This window comes from Populus alba, chromosome 19 (assembly GCF_005239225.2).
Source record: "Populus alba chromosome 19, ASM523922v2, whole genome shotgun sequence".
Taxonomy (NCBI): Eukaryota; Viridiplantae; Streptophyta; class Magnoliopsida; order Malpighiales; family Salicaceae; genus Populus; species Populus alba.
In genome coordinates, this window is record NC_133302.1 from 547,814 (window position 1) to 572,914 (window position 25,101).

The 25,101-nt window shown below is 36.8% G+C and overlaps 1 protein-coding gene and 1 pseudogene across 1 annotated transcript; both read left to right on the forward strand.

Moving 5' to 3' along the window:
• Positions 1-3,643: 3,643 nt before the first annotated feature.
• Positions 3,644-11,609, forward strand: LOC118044949 (uncharacterized; annotated as a pseudogene).
• A 2,041-nt stretch (positions 11,610-13,650) lies between these two features.
• Positions 13,651-20,266, forward strand: LOC118044947 (uncharacterized). Its single transcript, XM_035053415.2, is given in 4 exon segments — positions 13,651-13,811; positions 14,226-14,343; positions 14,492-19,478; positions 19,480-20,266. Coding segments are annotated over 2 exon segments (5,241 nt in total). The 5' UTR covers positions 13,651-13,811; positions 14,226-14,343; positions 14,492-14,514; the 3' UTR covers positions 19,757-20,266.
• The last annotated feature ends 4,835 nt before the right edge of the window (positions 20,267-25,101 follow it).

Below are 25,101 nucleotides of genomic sequence, written 5' to 3' on the forward strand. Positions count from 1 at the left end.
CGATCTGGCAGAATATTCAGGTGGCGCGTGTGGGCTACTGCGGACTCCGATGAGGCTGATTTTTGCGGCAGTGAGTTCGTCTTGATGAGCTCTACACTGTGTAATGATCAAAACTTGTTTTGGACAACTTTGAAAATTCGGATATACCCCAAAACACTTCTGTTTTCCAACGAACGGGACTCTGATACCAATTGTTGGTGGGAGAAACCACTGGTGGTGGCTTTGAAACACTCAGAGGGGATAAAACACACTGTTTTATTACACAAAACCGAAGCTTACAAATACAACACAAAAGCTTAACAATTACACGCCCTCTCTCTTTCTCTTTCTCTTTCAAGTGTTCCTCTCAATTCTCTCCACACAAATAAACACAAGCTGGGCACTCTATTTATAGACAAAATCAGAAATATGAAATTCAAAACTTTCTTCAAGTGTGAAGGCGGCTGGCGGCTGCGGCTGGTGGCTGGTCGGCGACTGGTGGCTGGTGGCTAGTTGCCTTCCTTGACCTTCTGGGAGCTTCTGGATTGAGTTTAATATTCAACAAAAAAGAGAGATATGGTTGTGCTGGATAACATAGTGACAATAAAAAACTATAATTTTGGATTTGATTTTTAAATCAAACTCAAATTTTTTAAAAAGATTTATAAAACTCATTTCTATAGGAGGGCCACGAAGATCTCTTTGAATAAATTTGTTTATTTTTACTTGATTTTTCTGGATTTTTATGTTTAGTTCTGGTCTTTTCTTTTTCTTTTTGTTTAGGGATTTTAATTTTAATTTTAATTTTAGCTTGGCCTTCATTCTTCTCCACCATTGGGATGGGTCCATATCAGTCTGTGCTGTCAACTAGTTACTGCCCATCAGTCAAGGAAGAAGGATGTAAGCAGAGAGAAAGATGAGAATTGCAGAATTGAAGTCACGTCTGATCTGTATAGAACTATGAACACCTTCTTTCAATACTCAACCCCAAATATTTTATCAGTTGGAGAGAGTGGAATCTGATAACCATTTCCTGAACACCAAATTCATTGATCCTTTTTCACCAGGAGCTTGAATATGAACAAATTCAGTTCATGGAATTCGAGGACGAAATTATTATTACAATTCAAAGCTAATTATAAACTTTTAAAGTAATTAGTTAGCAATGAACGAGTGGCCTTTAACCTCACCATGAAGTTTTTTAAGAGGGGTGGAATGTAGCAAGCTAGGGTTTCTAACTGTTCTAGCATGGAAATGGGTCTGCAAAACAAAATTGAAAGAGGAATTTGGGAAAGAAGGCTGTTGATCGGGTTGAGGCTGAGAGAGGTGTTAATTCAGAGTTTCTCTAAGGGACGGCTAGGATTGCTTTACATGGCAGATGGATGGCTCACAAGGAAAGGCCGAGTCAAGCTAGCCAAAATCTTATCAGGATGTCTACAGATCAGTTTGTTATGGTTCCAATTTCAAAATTACTCCCTCCTAACAAGACCAGAAGGCAGGACTAACGGCAGGCATTATGTTTTTGAGTTTTTCAAAATTACTCCTGCTAATACCACTAATTATTTTTTGAGTATAATAAAAATTACTCTGACTTTGGTTTTGACTTCTGGGTTTCAGTAAGGTTTTGGTTTTGTTGGGCCAGATAGTAATGGAATCAAGCCCAATATAAGAAGGCCAATCAATCCAACAAAAAAAATAGTTTTGTTTTGTTTTGTTGGGCCAACAAAAAATATTGGCACAATAAGACACAACGGTGAAAAATGCCACCGATTTTCCGATTCCTCACAACAACTGTATAGATCTTTCACTCAGCTGGGTTAGTTATCCTTGGGTGTTTTTAGCGATGTGGAATCGTATGGAATGCTAAAAAAGGCCAATCAAATATTCAAATTCAAATGAGTATCTTGTTGGATTGATATAGTGAAAGTGCCGTTGATTTCTGATTATTTACAGCACTTGCTACTACTTCGATTTCAGATCAATTTTGGTGTGTTTCTTCGGTTTCACAAAAATCATTTTTTTGATGAGTGATGAGTTTCTTCTTTCTTCTTTATTTTTTTAATTAATATGGGTGTCCGGCCAGCTAACGCGTGCCTCAACTAATTTCATGGACCCTGAAATTAACGATCATGTAAGCTTTTAGTGGTCCTGAAGTTTATAAGACTCAAACTGGTAATCTCTAACAAATAAACTCAAGATCTAACTAATCGAGCTATACCTTTTAGGATTTTCTACGTGTCATGATTTTAAAATCTAACCAATGGAAATTTTGAGTTATACATGGAAGATTTAGCTTGAGTAAACTTAGGTTGATACTATTTTTTAAAAAAATTAAAATGATATTGTTTTGATAAAAAAAAAAAAGCCAACAAATTGATAATATAATTTTGACTGAGTAAAGCCCAGGTTAACCGGGTCATCAGGTTATTTGCGGTTTTTTAAACTAAATTAACCAATTTAGTTTTTTATTTTTTCAATCCAAATTAGTTTAGATCCCAAAGTCAACTTATCATACTAATCCAAGATTTAAAAATATAATATGTATAATAAAAAATATAAAAAATAAAATTTTTAAAAATTAAGGTGGGATAAAAAAACCCGTTACTCAAAGTCTCATACAATCAAATTAAATGAAATTGAATACCTTCCAAGTCAAGTTAAATTATCATTCACCATGAATAATGTTTAAAAGCCCATCAAATCACAAAATAATATAATAATATAATAATAATAATAGCCTCAGTAGATAATATAAGGAAAATATAATTTATTTAATAATTATTTACTAGATTTGCCACTATATTGGTTTGAATTAATTATTGGGTGATTTGTTTGGGTTTCTTATTGTCATCCTAAATACTAAAATATTTCAAGGGTTCGAATCTTATTTTACATTCAATTCCAAAATCAGCACATATGAATCATTTCAAAGAAAAATATAAAAAAATTGAAATAAACCTAAATTTGTAGGAAACTAAGAACTAGTAAAAGTAAGAAGTCATACATTATTCCACTAAGAATATGATAGAATAAATAACCCATCCCTGATTAACAATGAATTAAACTTAATTTATAACTATTTATTATAATATTATAAATCTGACTCATGCAATTAATTTAGTAAGTTCTGTTTTTTTGCATTTTCAAAAGTGTTTTTAAAGAAAAAAATTAATTTTTTTTACTTCAAATTAATATTTATTTTAATATTCTTAAATCATTTTAATGCGCTGATTTCAAAAATAATTTTTTAAAAATAATCAAAATATTATTTTGATATATTTTTTAAGTTGAAAAACACTTTTAAAAAACAACCGCAACTATACTTCAAAATAGGCTACTTGTTTATCTAGTATTTAGCCATGTCAAATTTAAAATTAAATATTATTTGATTTCATTTTATGTTTTAAAACGAAAATTAAATTTTTTAAAAATCTTAAAATATACTATTTTGAATTAATCTGGTACAGGTGAGTAATTTATGACCCGACTCTTGGGCCTTTTGTTTATTCCTCGTATTATAAAATGGACTTTGTTTCTATGGGCTGTAAATGAATAAAATAAGTGAGTCCAATAGGCAAGCGTTGGATTCGGGTTACCTTCAGCTCAAAGCTTAGCGTCCAGAAGAAAGCAAAAAACAGAGCAAAGGTGGAGAAAGACACACAGAAAAGAAAGAAAGAAGCAGACAGGGAATTGACACAGACAACAGCAACAACAAAGGTACAGAAACTAACTAACCCTCTCTTAGTGTTGCCATTTCATTGTTTTGAGTAATTTTTTTGGGGTTTATGTTTCGTTTTTTTTTTTTTTTGGTTTCCCATAAAAAGATTGCCTCTATCAAAGATCTGTGTTTTAGAATTCAAAGCCTAAGTTTCTTAGAGAGAAAGGTGGTCCATTTTGAAAGTATTGTTGATTTATTCTCCTCTCATTGTAATTTGTGGAGAGGACGAGTTTCAATTTCAAGTTTACGATTTGTGAGAGTGTGAAAGTTTTAAGCTTTTGCCATTGTCGATTGTTTGGATTTTTAAAAGCTTACCATTTTATGTATAGTTTTTTATTGTTTCAAGCTTTTGAAGCAGTCTATAATCGAGCATTGGCTGACTCCATTTTGGTGTTTTTTAGTTTAAAGCTTTTTTTTTCTTTTTTGTACTTGGATTTGGAGGGTTTCGGTTGGTTGGGAAAAAAAAGGTTAATTCTTGTTTTGTGATGGTGGGGAGGGGGGGGTGAATGCTCGTTTTATTAGAGTTTTATTGTTTTGTTTTTTGATTTCTTATGAGGTTAAGTTGGTGATATAGAGCATGAGTGGTGCTCCTGTTAAAAGATCGCATGAAGAAGGTGGTCATTCTTCTTCTTTGAAATTCCCTCCTCATGAAGATACAGGTTCGTATCCTAAGCTGACATCAGGGGTTTCGAATGAGTACCATCTACCATAATGAGATGGGTCTGGATGCTAGGGTGGCTAAGATTCCCAGAACTGAGTCTCGAGATGTAGATAGAAGATCACCTTTGCATTCTATGTATCGAATGCCAGCATCTTCAAATGAATCACACATGGATTCTCATTTGAATGTTGCTCCTGAAAGCAGGCCTGAATCAAGGGATTCCAAGGACAGCAGAGACTACCGGAATTGAAAACCATGACCCAAGGACTGATGCAAGAGAGATGTATGGAGAGGCAAGGAGGGATTCACAAAGTGTTAAAAATGAAAAGGATGTGAGGTTTGAGAGTAGAGGGGATGACAATAAGGAAGTAAAGTATGACAGAGAAGCTCATATTGAGCCGAAGAATGACATGAAGATAGAAAAGGATGGTTTTGGTCCTGCAAGTAGTCAGGTGAATTGGAAAGGAACAAAAGAATACCATAGGGGAAAGAAGATATTTGGAAATCTGCAGGTGGACATGTGGATCCTTGGCATATATCACGTGGAAATTCCCAAGGCCCTGTTGAGATTGGAAAGGAAGTTGTCAGTATTGAGAAGAGGGATCATGCCAAAGTTCATGAAGCAGATGGAGAAAATAAAGTTGAAATGAAAGGCGAGGATAGATTTAAAGACAAGGAGAAGAAAGAGGAAAGATTTGAAGCTCCGGGAATGGGGAGACAGAGATAAGGAAAGAAGTGACCGAAGGGGAAGTATGCAAGTAGGCAACAGTAGTGCTGAAGGAAAAGAGTCGGTGATGGAAGAGAGAGAAGGAGAGAGGTGGGAGTGGGAGAGGAAGGATCTGTCAAAAAGACAGGGAAAGGTTAAAAGAGAGGGAGAAGGACCACATGAAAATAGAATCAGGAACTGGAGCTGAAAAGGAGGGTTTGCACAATGAAAAGGAGTCTGTGGATGGATCTGTCAGAATTTCAGAACAGGAAAATCCAGCTTTTGGAGCGCAAAGAAACAGAAGGATTTTGATAACTGGAAAAATGTCGATAAAGAAGCTAAAGATAAAAAGAAAGAAAGAGAAGCCGGCATAGAAGGAAGATAGACCTGAGAAAGGTAAAGCATGATGTGTGGGAAAGAATCTGATGATGGATGTGCTGATGGTGAAATTGCAACTGAAAGGGAAAGAGGAGTTTTTTAACTGTGGAGTCCAGCAGCGCAAGAGGATGCTTCGGCCTAGGGGCAGCCCGCAAGTGGCAAATTGTGAACCCCGGTTTAGGTCCCATACTCAAGACTCTGAGGGGTATGTTTTTTTCAATTCTTCTTAATTGCTGTTTTAATTGGAAGTATGTTATCCTTATGATTGATTTTGGATTATTGACAATTACCTTGTGGAAACTTGCTTTAAAATATTTGATATGAAAGTGGAAACTGCTATTATTGGAGCTAAGTGTCCTGAGATTTATCCTACAAATGATAGTTTCTAAAGATAAAATTACTTTCATTGTTGCTGAAACCTTTAACCAAATTTTCCATTGTCATGAATTCTTTAGCATGTTTGTTCTCTTAGATTGGTTAAATTGAGCATCATTCTACTTTAATAATTCAAGAGTAAACTATAGTCTAAAATCATCATAACCAAGCTCCTTTATATCTTGCAGATGTCAAGGTAAGCTGCCATTTTCCATTTTAAACGAAGCTGGAAATTTATTCGTGCGCTAATGATCAATGGGTTGCATGAAGGGATCTCCTTCAGATTACTGATTGGATTGCTTAAACTGAAACTATTAGCTATCACTGCTTAATTAGATTATTATTTTAACTTCTTTCCTTTTCCACTCTCCTAATGCATTGGATATGCCAGAATGAGATGTTAGCTTTCATATTTCCCTTTTCCCCTTCCCTTTCTTTTCTTCATTGTGCTGTATAATATTTTTTTGAGCTTCTATTAATGGTAGTTTTTGGGCCTTTTTAGGTTTCTTTGTCATAACAAATGTTTAGCTTGTGTCAAACAATTCGTGCTCTCTGTGTCATAAATTACTTCTATTAGTAAACATATTAGAGCTTGCTGATGGATGATAAAATAATAACTTGATAACATCGTAGTTCACAAAGTTACTTGATTTTTCTTTTTTTTATGGCTATTGAATTTACCTTCTGGTGCTCCAGGCAAATCTGAGGTATCTTTCTGTCATTTATAAGTTAGTGATTGCATGCAAGAGCTGATAAAATTTTGGAAGGAGTATGAAACATCTCAATCTGATAAAAATAGTGAAAGCAGTCAAAAGGGCCCCACTCTTGAAATTCGAATACCAGCTGAACATATTACTGCTACAAATCGCAAGTAAGCATGCTGCTGTTTGTAATATTTGACACTTTTGCTTGTTTTTATAATATAATTTATTTCTTCTCACATGTGTCTTTTTTTCTTTCCTTTTTAATGTTTTCTTAAACGATCTTGGAATTGTATATCTCTTGGACAAATGCTAAGGGGGTCAGAGGTGAGGGTATAGTTATTGATATTCTCTTTGAGCTGTGGACTCCCCATTACGTCATCTGATTGTTGTTTGTTTGACCATGCCTTTCCATCTTACCACAAGATATTGATTGTCTCTTGTGTGGGAGCTTGTGGGAAATTCTAAGGATGCATTGGGGTCAGAACTTTTAATTGCCAGTAATTATCCAAGTATGATTACATACTGCATACTTCTAAAACAAATAAAAAAATGCTAAGTTATTAAAACCTAAAAATGTATCAACTCATTTAATTTATTAGTTCCAAGTCATTCAAAAGACTCAGAAGTTTAAAAGTTTGAAAAAAATTCAAACATATTGCTATTTCGTGATCATTGTAATGACACTCAAGAAGTTATAAATACTTCTAAAAGCTATCAAAACTACTAGATCTCCTGGCTTTAATAGAAAGTAATAATCCTTCTAATATGAAAATTGCTGTTGTCACTTCCCTTTCTATTATGAAAATTTAATTTTTAATTGGTTTAGGTTTGATTTACCAAAGGTTTGTCGTCCATGAACTCTATCTGTTGAAAAAATTCAACAATATATTACTATTTTTAATTTATTGTTTGAGTTGCTTGTAATATTCAATGAATTGAAATATTCGAATTGTGAATAGTAAGGTTCTAACAACCAATGGTCCATTGGTTTCCTTAAAAAGTTTCAAACCTTTCCACGTTGTCTGAATAAGGGTTTCTTCATAGAGTCTGATTTTTATTAGTTTGATTACGTGAATTTAACTAGCCTTTATCTGAAAGTTTTGGGAGGTTTAGAATTGAATGATGAGATCGGTTGTGTGGGGTTTGGTTCCTTCTATATGTTTATGTGTGTGTTGTGTCTGCAACCCAAAATTTTGAAAGATATGGCTGTTCTTAAATTTTAAGGTCAATTTGTTGGTAGATAAGTTGTATGATATGTGGGTGCCTTTTATGTTCTGATGTGTACAAATTTTTACTGTGAATCGTCAGATGGTCAACTTTCTTTAGAAGAGAAGAGACCTCTATAAGAGCAATTATGTGACATGCTAGCTCTAATATTACAGGATTTTCTGCTCTGCATAGTTTGATGTCTTCATGTTTGGGTATTACCTATTAGAATAAGTATGCCCATGCTTAGGTCTTTAAGTTTATTAAGTGCAGGTAAGAGGTGGACAATTATGGGGGACAGATATATATATACAAATGACTCTGATCTTGTCGCTGGTATGCTGTGATATGATGAACAGTAACAATTGTAGAATTTGTTTATATCTGAACTGAAACAATATTGATGTTGCAAATTTTGTTGCAGTTCTCATGCATACAGGCTACTTCCGTCCCACTGGCTTCACCTCCTCCACCTGCCATCCAAGAGTTATGTGCTACTATCAGAGTGTTGCCTCCACAAGATAGTAAGCCCCCTTCTATCTCGCTCTCTTTATGATGCTGCCATTTCTAAACACATTCACATCATGATCATGCAGTCAAAATAATTCATGTAAATGTTACAAATCTGGAGACAGCTATCCATTTGAACTTGTGTGTCTCTACATCTTACTTCAGAATGAAATTTGTGTTGTTTCTTAAAGTTCTTATGCTGTAAGTTCGTGAAAATAATGATATCACCTAGATGGTCAGAGTAGTTTGGGTTTTGGTTGAAGTGTAGTCAACTTTGTAATGGTGTCTGAGATTGGCCTTGTATAATCGATTTTGCTGACATCAAAGTCGTGCATAATCCATACCATATTTGCACAAGTGAATCACAAGGATGCAAAGACATGTTCCAAACAAGATAACTAGAGCTCTTAAAAAACCCGACATGCTTGAACTGTGCTCTTTTGTCAATTGTCAAGATGACAATACTTCCTTTGATGGTATATAGCCATACGAGAAACTTAAATGACTTACACGCTCTTAACTTTTTCTTGCTAGTATTGCCTTTCTGCATGTGTGTCCTTACCATCCATGCATTATTACTTGTGCGGACTTTTAACACTGTAACTTTGGTATGTGCATTAGGCTACATTTCTATGCTGAGAAATAATGTTCGTTCACGTGCCTGGGGAGCTGGAATTGGTTGTAGCTACCGTGTTGAGCGTTGCTGCATCATGAAGGTGGTGGAAACTTTTTTCACAATTGTAGTTTTAATCTCAATTTTTCTGCAATTCATTGAGAACCTTTAGAAATGTCTGAGGGTGTCATAGTGACATTGCTATTACCATCTTCACGAATATTGCTTGCTGCTTCTTGTTTTGTCCTACAAAATCCTAGTCAAGAAATGCCTTCAATCATGGTTATTTCTAATTTCTTGTTTATTTCAGAAAGGAGGTGGAACCATTGATCTTGAGCCCTGTCTTACACATACATCAGCAGTGGAACCTACTCTTGCTCCTGTGGCTGTTGAACGGACAATGACTACCCGTGCTGCAGCTTCGGTATGGCATTGCCATTTTCTTCCATAATCCATTGAGTTTATGTTCTTGCTCTTTACTTCTCTGTATGCTGTTCCTATATCCTGTTTTCACTGTTTAATTGAGCAAATGTTCTACTCAATTAGTAGAACTGTCATCTGAGGTAGAGCTCTGAGCAAATGTTTTACTCTTTATGATTCTGCTTATTTCAATGATAATCGCATGTTTGTGGCTACTAATAAAAAGAGCTAAAATATTTCTGTGACCAAGCACTTTTCTGTTATTTGGATCTACTTACATTATGACAGCTTTTCTCTTTCAGAATGCATTGCGGCAACAGAGATTTGTACGTGAAGTTACAATACAGTACAACCTTTGCAATGAGCCCTGGTAGATTCTAGATCTTTTTGATAACTATGATATGCTGCAATTTTTTCAGATCTGTATGGACTTGAGGTTTTTGTCCTATGAAAAGTAGAAGTTAATTTTGCCATCATCCAAAATGGTTTGGAAGCAACTTGCTTTGTGTTTTATTTAATTGTGATATCCATACCATGTAGTTATTTATGAAATTATCAACTGCATGTGTGTTCAAATGCGTATGTTTGTCTATTGTGCTTGTAGTCATTGACCTGTGGATCTTGCTTTTAATGCACCTAAGGCTGCAATAAAGAGATGATGATGGCCTGTTTCAACTCTGTGATGTAACAAGTTTTTCTTCACATGAAAATTTAGATCTTTTATCATATAGCTGTGTGTAAAATAGGTCATCGGTATTTGTGTTTGGATTTAATTCTCCTTCTGATGAAGTGAAGAGGGAACAGAAAAGGAAAAGAAGGGCCTGAACATTTATATATGGAACAACTCTCAACTTAGATCTCATAGAGAGTTTATTTCATATCCACCCAAACAAATTCAGTTATCTTTGCTGTGGCATCAATTGTTTCATCTTATTGTTTTGAAGTTGATAGCCTTCTAGGGAATTGTTCTTGTTTTCTTTATGGGATTTTTCTGGTTTATGAAAACTAATAGCTACCAAGATTTTAAAGGCGTTTTAAGGTTTTTTTCTTAGCAACACATAACAGATATCCTCTATTAATTTCTACAACTGCTGTGCCATTAGTTTACTATACGTGTTCTAACCCTAGATCTTGGTTTTATATAGCTGTTCTAACATTTCATTCGATCAACTATCCACAGTTTCCAACCAATAGACATGTTTATCTGAAGTTTGGATGTTTCCATGACAGTTTACTGGAGTTTAGAATGTTCCAATGACATAGTTCAATAAGTGTTTATCTTTTTTGTTTATCTGTGTGGGCACTAATTTTCATTTCCTTGCAAGGTGTTTGCACTTTTCCAATCTTCTTGTATTTCTTGACTTATATGTTAGTAAAATGCTCAATGTTTCAATTTTTGATGCCTGCATAATGTATCAGGATAAAAATACAGCATTAGTATTGTTGCTGACAAGGGTCTGAAAAAGCCTCTCTATACTTCTGCACGTTTGAAGAAGGGAGAAGTTCTATATTTAGAAACACATTCATGCAGGTACTTCTTCTTCTTTTGTTGTTTGCTCATGCATAGAAAACAAAATTATATTGGTTTATATATTTAAAATATTTAGTAAACGAACATTTTTTGTGTGCAAGTCTGAGGTATTGAAATCATGAAGTTCACGTGGTGAATTCTTAGTGATGTTCTGATTCTGAATTTTGATTTCTTATGTGAAGGTACGAGCTCTGTTTTACAGGAGAGAAAATGGTGAAAGTGACACAGGCTACTCAGGTGCATGAAGAGACAAACAAGTTCCATAGTCACCAACCACATTCCTCAAACGGTGAGAAGCACGACTCTGATAATGTTCTTATTGACATATTCCGGTGGTCTCGCTGTAAGAAACCACTACCACAGAAGGTCATGCAGTCAGTTGGGATCCCATTGCCCCTGGAACATGTTGAGGTACTTTATTTCAATTTCTTTACTTGAAACTTCTCTTCATATTTAGATGTTAAAGTTTGGCATATTTTCACAAGGAGACTGCAGAAGAAACTCATATTGTCAGCTTGTAGTTACGTTTTTTCTTAAGTTTTTTCCCCCTTCTAGGCTGACTGCAACATCTGTGAATTTGAACAGGTATTGGAGGAGAATCTTGACTGGGAGGATGTGCAATGGTCACAAACTGGTGTTTGGATAGCTGGAAAAGAATTCACACTTGCTAGGGTGCGCTTTCTATCTCCAAGTTAGCTACGGCTTCTTGTCTATCTACAAATGGTTGTGTAACAATGTGATGTATGCAGGAATAATATTTTGTTTTTAATGGTTTTATTTCTTAAATAAATCAAAGAATTGAAGTTAATCTCTTTTCTTTTTCGTTTATAAAAAATCGATTGGACTATATCCGTACCAGAGTATTTGAGCAACCAAAACAGAAGTACTGAAACTTTGAATACTGGGAAATCTGGCATTTCTTCCATTCCAAGCAAGCTAATGACCAAAGGAAAGCATCTCTCTGCAATTTATTTTTAGAAAAATTAATTTCAGTGGACCAGATTGATCGAACTTGTATCCATGCTCTCCTGACTACTTGGAACACCTTGCTTTAATACATCGCGAGATCCAGATATTTATCACAAGCTGATGAGTCCACTTCTTTGCCAGAAGCAGAGAGTAAAAGCATAGTCAGGGTCTGTTAAACCAACTAGCTAGAATTCATGTGTTGAAATACAAAAAACTACAAGGAAAACGAGAGATCACACAGAGACTATATCTTCCAGTATCAATTCTGTTAGATTAAAGATTTCATCTTGGTGCAAGTGCAAAAGCCAAACGGATCTGCAAGTTACAGTGTGCAATGTCAGAGCCCTCTCTACGAAGGAAGTGATTTTCTTCGGAGTTTCTATCTTCATTAATTGATTAGGCTCGAGGATTTAAAGCTGAACTCGTTGAATAGTTAGTGTGAGTAAATAAAGCAGAAAGTGGCATAAAGTTTGCATGGTGGTTTCCATGAGAGTAATCATTGCATACAGGACAAAGAAAGCGCAAGGGATTTGCACCTCTGTTTTATTTCTTTAGAGTAAAAGAACATAAAGATGCTTGCTAATTGCTATGAATTTAACAGCTAGTCTTCCACCAAGAGAGATCTCTCTCAGTATACCATTGATTTTCTAATTTCTTATTTGATAAAGTTGCTTCCACTAAGCGAGAGATCTCTCAGTATACCATTGATTTCCTAATTTCCCTCACCAAACTTCATAAAACTATAGCATGTCTTTAAACGGATCATGCTGTTCTGATTCCACAAACTCGTGGATAGAACCTGAGGAGGCCAGCCGTCTTCTGAGAGTTAGTTCAGTAAAATCTAATTAGTAAATGTCGTTTCATATATAGAACCATGAAAAAATATTGTTCATCTGAAGCAACTAAATTCAATGAATCCAGAAACAAGCAACCAGGGGCTTGATCGCTCCATGTACTTCCAGCATTCTTACACGAGGTTGACAATCTAGCAGATTCAATATCCCAATTCTTGCATCTCCAGTAACAACATATACTTCATCCTTGAAAACAGCTGCGTGTTCAATCCTGGTGCACAATTTCCACTCGATAGCATAGTCAATGAAAATCCAATCGCCCTCATGATCTCCTCCATGTCTATAGAATTGTAAATAAGGGAATATAGTGGAATAAGCTATGATAAATTGTTGATCGCCTGAAGAAACTGCTAGAATGAACGTACAATGACGATTGCATGGACTATGAATATAAAACTGATGTCCTGTATAAGGAACATTTGCAATGTCTTCCTGGATCTTTCAGGAACAAATATCACAAGACCATCCAATGCAGGTCTTGCTAACAACGAAACAGTAGCAACTGAGCATTAGTCCTGCCCTCTTATAAAAGGCCTGCTTTATAGCATATCAACTAGTATAGTCTAGTTGATTCTTGGAAGGAACATAAATTTATTTGACTTGATTTGCCCATCCAACTATTCTGATTTGCCAAGGTTTTCAAAGTTTTGAATTATATAAATACCTCCCTGTTTTCAAAGTTTCATCAACAATTTGTTCCAAACGTTAACATTATTGAGATCAAGTATCAAATATGATTTTATATTTGCCATTTTCTTGTATAACATTATTAAGACAAATTCGAAAGTGAAGGGAATGACTATATTGACCCCTTTAATGGATAGGAATTGCATTCAATCTGAATGACTTGAGAAATTCAAAAGTGAAAGCAAAAGGCAGCACTGGCATATAATTAAGGGTTAAAAGCAACTTGCTATATCTTATAATATAATATTTGGTAGGAAAGCTGCTGCTTCCTTTTTATTAAAAGATACAATAATTAATTATTATTGAGCTGACCATACTACTATCATGGTAGCCAGCAAAAATGACATTGTCTTCTGCTTGATCTCTCTCAGTATACCATTGACTTCCTAATTTCCCTCACCAAATTTCTTAAACCTTTCTCATGATCTGTGCTTCCTTTTTCTGATTGAATCGAATCATCTCATATTGTGTTCTTGATCTGTATATTTCTTGCTTGCAAGGTAAATCCTACTTTCTTTTTCTTTTTTTCTACCACTAACTTTGTTTCAAATAAGATTTGCCCATTTGGTTGTAGAAATAATAAGTAGGATTGTCGATTGATCAATCTGGTAGAACTTAAATATTATATATGTGTTGCTTAATCTATTTTAGAACTCAAAACTCATATTATAGCTTTGTTCTTACATGTTCATTTTGCCATCAAACTCAACTATTTATCTTCAAAACAAGCAGAATTTCTTCCAAAGTTTTATTTTAGATTGCTTTTCTGACAATTATTTAAATTATTCAATATTTGTTATAATTTTTTATCTGCTTACAGTACATCTCTATAGGAAAATATACAGTTAAGTGCCTGCCTATTTAATTTCAGAATTTGTAATGATTGATTTAATTTTACATGCTTTGTTTTACAGCTTCAGTTTATTTATATATATGGGATGTTTGCTGGTTGTTGACAAACTGTAGCATTTGTACTCGCTGCCTTTGCTTCTGGGCTTCTTTCTTTGAAGGGCACTCCTTTGTAAGATTGAGGTATGCACTCTTTTCCTTTGCTTTCTTATTTTAAAAAAATAATGATTTCCTCTAAATTTTCATTTTATGATTGAGTTCTTATTTTCCAATTAATTCAACATCCATTTTTATGCGTTAATTTTGACAATTTTTTATTTGATATTTGAAGGGCCAAAGAAGAAAGCGGCAAAAATGGCTAGACCGAATGATCGATTTTGGAATTTTGTTGAGAAGCTGGATGATGGTCGTTTCAACTGTACATTTTGTGGCTATAAATTTGCTGCCGCTACTTCCGTTTCGAGGATCAAATGGCATTTGTCAGGAGTCAGAGGGCATGGTGTTGCAATTTGTGACAAAGTGACTGAAGACGTTCAAGAAGCAGCTTTTCAAGCTATGCATGGTGGCAACAAAAGACATAAAAGCATAGCAAGTTCAAGCAATGTTAACGATAATGCCATTTCAACCACTCCACAAGAACAAAACAATAATGAAGTCGACAATTTGGCAGGAGATGCAGGAACGACACAAGCACCAGATATAATGGGTCACGCACTTGGAAGAAGTTGGGATGAGATCTATAATTTTTTAATGGAGGATGATATAGAGAATGGGACTGGAGGGGTAGTGCAGCCTGGTGCTGGAGCTAGCTCTTCTGGAGGGCTCGCAGGCAACACAAATGAGACTCCAGGAGATACATTACCTACTAGCTTACATGTTGAAGTCGACAATGTGGCACCACAAGGGCAACATCTGGAGAGAGTAACTGGGCAGCCAGTTGTAAGAGGTAGTTCTCGTGGGAGGCCACTTGTTAATCATGATGAGCCTCAAGAAGATTATCATGATCAACTCTGTCCTCCACTAGTGAACATGGTTGGAGACGCTGGGCAGCCTGTTGTGAGAGATAGCTCTCATGAAGTTCTTCAACGTAATGGTGATGAGAGCGGACGAGATGTGTTTCTAACTGAAGAACTAATAGGTGGAGAGTTTGAAAATAATAAGAATGCTATCTGGTCGTGGATAATGAATGATGAAGCCTCATCAAGTATTGGCATTTACGGGATGGGGGGTGTTGGCAAAACAACATTGCTCACACATATCTACAATCAGCTTCTACAAGAACCTGGCACTTTTCGTCATGTTTACTGGATCACGTTATCGCAGGATTTTAGTGTTTATAGATTGCAGAATCTTATTGCAAAAGACATTCCTTTAGATCTTTCAAATGAAGACAACGAGAGGAAAAGGGCCGCAAAACTGTCAAAAGCATTAATTGGGAAACAACGGTGGGTTCTCATTTTGGATGATTTGTGGAACTGTTTTGATTTTGATAAGGTGGGAATTCCTATCCAAGTGAAGGGATGCAAACTAATTGTTACAACTCGATCATTAGAAGTTTGTCAGCGGATGGTCTGCCAGAAGACAATCAAAGTGGAGCCTCTTTCAGTGGAAGAAGCTTGGGCTCTGTTCATGAAGGTACTTGGATGTATTCCTCCAGAAGTGGAAGAAATTGCAAAATCTATGGCAAGAGAATGTGCCGGTTTGCCTCTTGGAATTAAAACAATGGCCGGAACCATGAGGGGAGTGGATGATATATGTGAGTGGAGGAATGCTTTAGAGGAACTGAAACAATCAAGAGTTTGGCAGGAGGACATGGATGAGAAGGTATTCCACATAATGAGATTTAGTTTTATGTACTTAAAGGAGTCAGAACTGCAACAATGCTTCTTGTGCTGTGCATTATTCCCGGAAGACTTTGAGATCCCTAGAGAGGATTTGATAGCTTATTTGATTGACGAGGGAGTGATAAAAGGGCTGAAGAGTAGGGAGGCAGAATTTAACAAAGGCCACTCGATGCTGAATAAACTCGAAAGAGTCTGCCTATTGGAAAGCGCTAAGGAAGGGTATTATGATGATAGATGTGTCAAGATGCATGACTTGATTAGAGATATGGCCATCCAAATACTGCACGAGAACTCTCAAGGCATGGTTAAAGCAGGTGCACGGTTAACAGAAGTGCCGGGTGCAGAGGAGTGGACAGAGAATCTTACTAGAGTTTCACTGATGCATAACCAGATTGAAGAAATTCCTTCCACGCATTCACCGAGGTGTCCCAGTCTTTCAACTCTATTGTTATGCGACAATTCACAGTTGCAATTTATTGCAGATTTATTTTTTGAGCAGTTGCATGAGCTCAAGGTTCTTGATCTGTCTCGTACAAATATCACAAAACTACCTGATTCTGTCTCTGAATTGGTGAGTCTCACTACATTACTGCTCAGTGGTTGTAAGATGTTAAGGCATGTACCGTCATTAGAAAAGCTCACGGCACTGAAGAGGTTAGATCTCTCTGGTACTGCACTTGAAATGATGCCTCAAGGCATGGAATGTCTGTGCAACCTGAGGCATCTTAGAATGAATGGATGTGGTGAAAAGGAGTTTCCTAGAGGGTTGTTGCCTAAACTCTCTCACCTGCAAGTCTTTGTATTGGAGTGGATTCCTCTTGCTACCAAAGATAACAGAAAAAGACAATATGCTCCGATAACAGTTAAAGGGAAGGAAGTGGGATGCTTGAGGAAGTTGGAAAGTTTGGAATGCCATTTTGAAGGTTACTCTGAGTATGTGGAGTATCTCAAATCTCGGGATGAGACCCAATCACTAAGCAGATACCAAATTGCTGTAGGACTACTGGATGATGATTATTTATTTGGAAGAAGTAAAACAATTTTTTTGAGTAACTTGAGTGTAAACAAAGATGGAGATAATCAGGTAATGTTTCCAAAGGACATTCAAGAACTGAACATTTATAAATGTGATGATCAACCGTGTCATAACCTAGGAAGATATCCTAATCAACTAGGTACTTCACAAGTGAACATGGTTAGAGAGCCGGTGCAGCCTGTTGTGAGAGATAGCTCTCGTGAAGCTCTTCAACGAAATGGAGGTGCAGGAGCTAGCTCTTCTGGAGGGCTTACAGGCAACACAAATGAGACTTCAAGAGATCCATTACCTACTAGCTTACATGTTGAAGTCAACAATGTGGCACCACAAGGGCAACATTCAGAGAGAGTATCTGGGCAGCCTGTTGTGAGAGGTAGTTCTCATGAGAGGTTACTTGTTAATCACGTTGAGCATCAAGAAGATTCTTCCCAACCAACTGATCCACCGTGTCTTACCCATGGAAGATATCATGATCAACTCTGTCGTCCACTAGTGAACATGGTTGGAGACCCTGGGCAGCCTGTTGTGAGAGATAGCTCTCGTAATGGCGATGAGAGCGGACGAGATGTGTTTCTAACTGAAGAACTAATAGGTGGAGAGTTTGAAAATAATAAGGATGCTATCTGGTCGTGGATAATGAATGATGAAGCCTCATCAAGTATTGGCATTTACGGGATGGGGGGTGTTGGCAAAACAACATTGCTCACACATATCTACAATCAGCTTCTACAAGAACCTGGCACTTTTCGTCATGTTTACTGGATCACGTTATCGCAGGATTTTAGTGTTTATAGATTGCAGAATATTATTGCAAAACACATTCATTTAGATCTTTCAAATGAAGACAACGAGAGGAAAAGGGCCGCAAAACTGTCAAAAGCATTAATTGGGAAACAACGGTGGGTTCTCATTTTGGATGATTTGTGGAACTGTTTTGATTTTGATAAGGTGGGAATTCCTATCCAAGTGAAGGGATGCAAACTAATTGTTACAACTCGATCATTTGAAGTTTGTAAGCGGATGGTCTGCCAGAAGACAATCAAAGTGGATCCTCTTCAAATGGAAGAAGCTTGGGCTCTGTTCATCAAGATACTTGGACGTATTCCTCCAGAAGTGGAAGAAATTGCAAAATCTATGGCAAGAGAATGTGCCGGTTTGCCTCTTGGAATTATAATAATGGCCGGAACCATGAGGGGAGTGGATGATATATGTGAGTGGAGGAATGCTTTAGAGGAACTGAAACAATCAAGAGTTTGGCAGGAGGACATGGATGAGAAGGTATTCCACATAATGAGATTTAGTTTTATGTACTTAAAGGAGTCAGAACTGCAACAATGCTTCTTGTGCTGTGCATTATTCCCGGAAGACTTTGAGATCCCTAGAGAGGATTTGATAGCTTATTTGATTGACGAGGGAGTGATAAAAGGGCTGAAGAGTAGGGAGGCAGAATTTAACAAAGGCCACTCGATGCTGAATAAACTCGAAAGAGTCTGCCTATTGGAAAGCGCTAAGGAAGGGTATTATGATGATAGATGTGTCAAGATGCATGACTTGATTAGAGATATGGCCATCCAAATACTGCACGAGAACTCTCAAGGCATGGTTAAAGCAGGTGCACGGTTAACAGAAGTGCCGGGTGCAGAGGAGTGGACAGAGAATCTTACTAGAGTTTCACTGATGCATAACCAGATTGAAGAAATTCCTTCCACGCATTCACCGAGGTGTCCCAGTCTTTCAACTCTATTGTTATGCGACAATTCACAGTTGCAATTTATTGCAGATTTATTTTTTGAGCAGTTGCATGAGCTCAAGGTTCTTGATCTGTCTCGTACAAATATCACAAAACTACCTGATTCTGTCTCTGAATTGGTGAGTCTCACTACATTACTGCTCAGTGGTTGTAAGATGTTAAGGCATGTACCGTCATTAGAAAAGCTCACGGCACTGAAGAGGTTAGATCTCTCTGGTACTGCACTTGAAATGATGCCTCAAGGCATAGAATGTCTGTGCAACCTGAGGCATCTTAGAATGAATGGATGTGGTGAAAAGGAGTTTCCTAGAGGGTTGTTGCCTAAACTCTCTCACCTGCAAGTCTTTGTATTGGAGGAGTGGATTCCTGCTGCTAGTAAAGATAACAGAAAAGGACAATATGCTCCGATAACAGTTAAAGGGAAGGAAGTGGGATGCTTGAGGAAGTTGGAAAGTTTGGAATGCCATTTTGAAGGTTACTCCGAGTACGTGGAGTATCTCAAATCTCGGGATGAGACCCAATCACTAAGCAGATACCAAATTGCTGTAGGACTACTGAATGATGATTATTTATTTGGAAGAAGTAAAACAATTTTATTGAGTAACTTGAGCGTAAACAAAGATGGAGATTTTCAGGTCATGTTTCCAAAGGACATTCAACAACTGACCATTCATAAATGTGATGATGCAACTGGTGATTATATGGATTAGGGATTGCGATAGCATGGAGAGCTTGGTCTCATCTTCTTGGTTCTGCTCTACTTCACTACCATTGCCATCTTATAATGGTATATTTTCTAGTCTTGCAGTGTTTTATTGCTCTGGATGTAGTACTATGAAGAAGTTGTTCCCTCTTGTCTTATTGGCAAACCTCGTAAACCTGGAAGTGATTAAAGTTGTGCGTTGTGAGAAGATGAAGGAGATAATAGGTGGAACAAGATCTGATGAAGAGCAGCACCAGAATTGAAAAGCATTTGCAGTGCAAAACTGATTTGTGATTCTCTGAAAGAAAGATGAGCCTTCATAACATTTATTCTCCTTGACATTTTTATGACTCTCATCTTGAGAGGGGGTATTGAATACACAGCAGCCTTCACGGCTGCATTGAGCTGTTAGAGTTTGTTACAATTTGTTCCTTCACACCAGAAGCAACAAATGCAGCAGCCTCCACAGCTACATTGAGCTGTTAGGTTGTTAGAGTTTGTTACAATTTGTTATTTAAAACTGATTCTGTTATCATATGTAAATAAGCTGAGTATAAAGCTCAGGTCAGTAGTTTCTCAATTTCATTTTAGATACTAAGAAGTTACAACATGTGAGTTTACAAAGGCATAGGAGTCCTACCCGTGGCAGTTGTAATAGAATAGCTTTGTCCACAGAACTTGCATTCCGTCAGGAGCAGTCTCAAAAAATATAAGATAAACTGAAGTCATTGTCTTCTTTCTTTTTGTTGGAACTACAGTAGTTCCCTTTTCTGAAGATCCCAGTCCAATATCTACTGGATCAGACATTTGGATGAGTGCCACATCCATCATTGATTTGGGATGATCCATATCTACTCCACAAGCAACAGCCGAGTACAATTAGAGTTACCTTGAGCTTGAGCTTTACAAGTAAAATGCTACAGTCCACTCCATTTGGATGCGAGAAAAAGAATGAATCCAATCCCATCTAAAGGACCAAACTTAAAATGTGAAGTTGGAGTTTACCTTTGCAAGTCTTGAACGCATTATTTACAGTCCACACTTCCTGTCTGAAACAACCCAATATTTGGAGAGATCCCAGAACATGTTGGGGAGCTGGAAAAACTGAAACATTTGTAAGTGGTTCCATCCAGAGGCTCTCTAATGAATGATTCCCTTTCTAAGCAATCCAGAGGAAACATTTGGAAAGGTCCGGATAGGCTCTCTCACAGGCTCATCATTGTCTTACAGTGCAATCATAAAAAGATTTTCTGGTTGAATCGCTGGCTCAATTTTATCATACAAAACCATTTGATTTTCTTCATTTTAATTTTTTTTTTTGATAACCCGGGGTGTCCGGGCTAGTTTACGCGCACCACGACTAATTTTTGGACCTACTGAACACCCTGCAAGCCCAATAGACAGGTAAAACACGACGAGGATAACAAACATGCACACTGAGACTTGAACCTAGGATGCAGAGACAAAGAAACCTTACCAAGACCAATGAGCCACAAGCCTCAATGCTCATTTTAATGTTTATTGATTCTAGACCATGTATGATATAATATTACTAATATTATGCTTAATGTCATCTCTCCTTATCGTTTTCTTCTCGGCTAAAGTATCAGAAAATAGTTTTTATACTTTCATAGTTTATTTATTTTTGTGTTTCAAAATGTTTTTTTTAATATTAAATATTTTTTATAATTTTAAATTATTTTCATATGTTAATGTTAAAATTAAATCTTAAAAAATAAAAAAAATATTATTTCAGTATATTTTAAAATAAAAAAAAAAGTTGCAGAAACGGTGACACTTATCAATGCTTCAAATTCCTAGGTATATCAAAATGTTATAAATGAGCGAGGTGCTGACCACTCCTAATTAAATTGAAAAGTTGGGATATTTTAAAAAGTTATTTGTTTAAATGAAATTTTACTACAAAACATTTGCTTGTATCATTTTCAGAAATTCTCTCTACAAAAAGTTATTTTCGTGTAATTTCTATGATATAGTAATAGGTACACCCAAAAAAATAACGTAGTACTGAGTTAATAAATTGTGAGAACCCAAAGAGGATGCTAATATGTCTTTCGCTGCTTGAAAATGACGAGCCATCTCCTCTCCTTTTTTTAGAAGAACGTATATAGAATTAAAAGAATTGTGGGAGTCAGTAATGGAGTGGGAGCATCCTAACACTACGAATGTCCTTCGTCCCTTTGTTAAGATAATATAAAATTTAGGGTAAGCATCCAAAGTGTTATAATTCTTCTATCTCTTTGTAAAACCCAAAAAAAAAAAAAACAACAAGAAATGGAACCGAAATGACTCCACCATCGCTGCCGATTTATGAATCGGCAGCGACGCAGTGTGGCTGCCGATATCTGAATCGGCAGCGATGCAGTTTCAGCAAGGAGAGAGAGAGGGAGACACTCTCCCCAAAAACAAGTTGGTCCCTTTCCCTCTCCCCAAAGTGAGCTGCATGCTCTTGTCCCCTTCCCTTTCCCCCAAAATGAGATGCTTGTCCCCTTCCCGCTTTCCCTTTCCAAGGAAAGAGCTTGACCAAACCCCAGCTGCTAGTGCCCTCCTTAGACGTGAGAGAAAGAAGGGAGAGCTTGACAGGAGGCTGGACAGCTGCAAACATGAAGGGATTAAAGGCCTAAGAACGGTGGGGAACTAACAAGAGGAGGAGAAAAACCGAAAGAGAGGAAGAGGAAGAAACAATTGGGAGCAGAAGGGGAGAAATGTTGTCAAACCCCTCCCAAAAATGCTAAATCTGTGAGGTATGAACCATGTCTTTCTCCACCTGTTCTTAAGGTCTTGAAATCGAAAGGAAGAAGAATAAAAATATGGATGCATGGCCTAGGAACTTTACCCCAACTGTTATGGAAAAGAACTAAGCTAAAAGGAGGGACAAAACGAGGTTGGATGGGGGACCTGATTTCAGAATATTTAACAAAAGATTATATGCTGAAATTGATGGGTTCAATGTGTGTATGCTGCTGGAATTTATTGAAAAATTATATGCTGAAATTGATGGTTTCAATGTGTGTATGCTGCTGGAATTTATTGAAAAATTATAAGCTGGAATTGATGGTTTCAATGTGTGTGTTCTGCTGGAACTTAGTGACAGTTTATGTACTGGAGTTGTCACAACGTGTGGTGTGTGTTCATGCCAAAATGTGGGTTGGGTAGCGAAATTGTGATTCGCTGCAGAAGTTGAGTTGGCTGCAATGAATTTGTGATTCGCTGCCGAAGTGGAGTTTGCTACAGCGAAATTGTGATTCCCTGCCGAAGTGGAGTTGGCTACAGCGAAATTGTGATTCGCTGCCGAAATTAAGTTGTCTGCAGCGAATTAACATTCATTGCCGAAATTTGTGTTCTGCCACGAAATTGTGATTCGCTGCCGAAATTTGTGTTCTGCCGCGAATTTGTGATTCGCTGCCGAAGTGGAGTTGGCTGCAGCGAAATTGTGATTTGCTGTCGAAATTGAGTTGTCTGCTGCTAATTCACATTCACTGCCAAAATTTGTGTTATGCCGCGAATTTGTGATTCGCTGCCGAAGTGGAGTTGGCTACAACGAAATTGTGATTCGCTGCGGAAATTGAGTTGTCCGCAGCTAATTAACATTCGCTGTCGAAATTTGTGTTCTGCCGCGAATTTGTGATTCGCTGCCGAAGTGGAGTTAGCTGCAGCGAAATTGTGATTTGCTGCCGAAATTTGTGTTCTGCCACGAATTTGTGATTCGCTGCCGAAGTGGAGTTTGCTGCAGCGAAATTGTGATTCGCTGCCGAAATTGAGTTGTCCGCAGCAAACCAGTTTTCGCTGCCGAATTGGGCAGCCTGCAGCGACCCAGTTTTCGCTGCCGATTTCTACAAGGCAAAAATGACTTAAATTCTAGTAACAATCTCATGGTATGATGGTGTAAAATGTGGAACACTTGAATGTGAACATATGAACTCTTGAAATAAGTGTGGAATGAATGTGAATCGAAGATACAAATGAATTGATTGTGGTCTTTGGTGTCTTAGGTGTTGTGGTCGGGATCAGACCATTGCCAGGACAAGGACAGACCACAAGTGGAGCAGGTAGGTGGTTTCCACCTTTTCCCCATTTTGATGTTTATGTTTTGAAATGATTAACTTGTGATGATATTTTATTAAATCCTTGTTGAAAGAGGAAACGACGAAGAAGAGTTGGATTAAATTCTTGATGATTGTCGAAACGACTATGAAATGTCGAACAAGTTCTTGATGAATGTTGAAACAATGGTGAAAATTTTAGAGTTCTAAACTAACCCATTTGAGATGAACATCTTATTGAGTTGTGATGAATACTAAACCGAATGTGATGATAGGGCTAGTAAGAATTTGGGCTACTAATGAATGGTAGTATGTGTCGTACGAAGGATCTACTTTTGTATTCTTATTAAATGTAAGGGTGAAGAATGATTGTATGAGTATTATGAAGGATCTACTATTTTATTGTATTGAATGTAATTGTGATGAATGTGTTACCAAGGATCTATCATTTATTATATTGAATGTAATGATGATGAATGATTGTATGAGTGTTATGAAAGACCTATCGTTGTATCGTATTGATGGTTAATTACCACAAATGGTGGTGTGAGTAGTACGGGGGATTTATTATTGTGTTGCATTGAACATTAACTGTCAAGAATGGTTGGATGAGTGATACAAAGGGTATTGTTGTGTTGTGTTATAATGAATGCTAAACTGTTGTGGGATGTTTGGTTCTGCATGACAAAGGATCTATCATCGTGTTACGGAATGATAAACTACTAGGAAATGGTGGTACGAGTATCCCTAAGGGTCTGCTTTGATGTTGCAAGGAATGTCAAATTGTCATGAATTGTTTGATAAAATAATGATTAGCTTCAGCTAATGGCATCCGAGTGGATGACCGGAACAAATGATTGATTAGCTTCGGCTAATGGCATCCGAGTGGATGACCGGAACAAACGATTGATTAGCTTCGGCTAATGACATCCGAAGGGATGACCGGGGTAAATGATTGATTAGCTCTGGGTATTGGCATCCAAAGCAGATGATTGGGATGAATAAATGCTTAGTTTTGGTAAGTGGCATCCTAAATGGATAATCGAAATTAATACACGATTAATTATGGTAATGACACCATAGATGAATTACCAAATTAATAAATGATTAGCTATGGTAATGGTACCATAGATGAATTACCAGAATGAATAAATGATTTACTTTGGGTAAATGGCATCCTACATGGATCATCGAGATTAATAAATGATTAGCTATGGTAATGACACCATAGATGAATTACCAAAATGAATAAATGATTTGCTATGGTAATGGTACCATAGATGAATTACCAGAATGAATAAATGATTAGGTATGGTAATGGCACCATAGATGAATTACTAGAATGAATAAATGATTTACTTTGGGTAAGTGGCATCCTAAATGGATAATCGAGATTACTAAACGATTAATTATGGTAATGATACCATAGATGAATTACCAGAATGAATAAATGATTAGCTTTGGTAAATGGTATCCTAAATGGATCATCGAGACTAATAAATGATTAGCTATGGTAATGGCACCATAGATGAATTACCAGAATG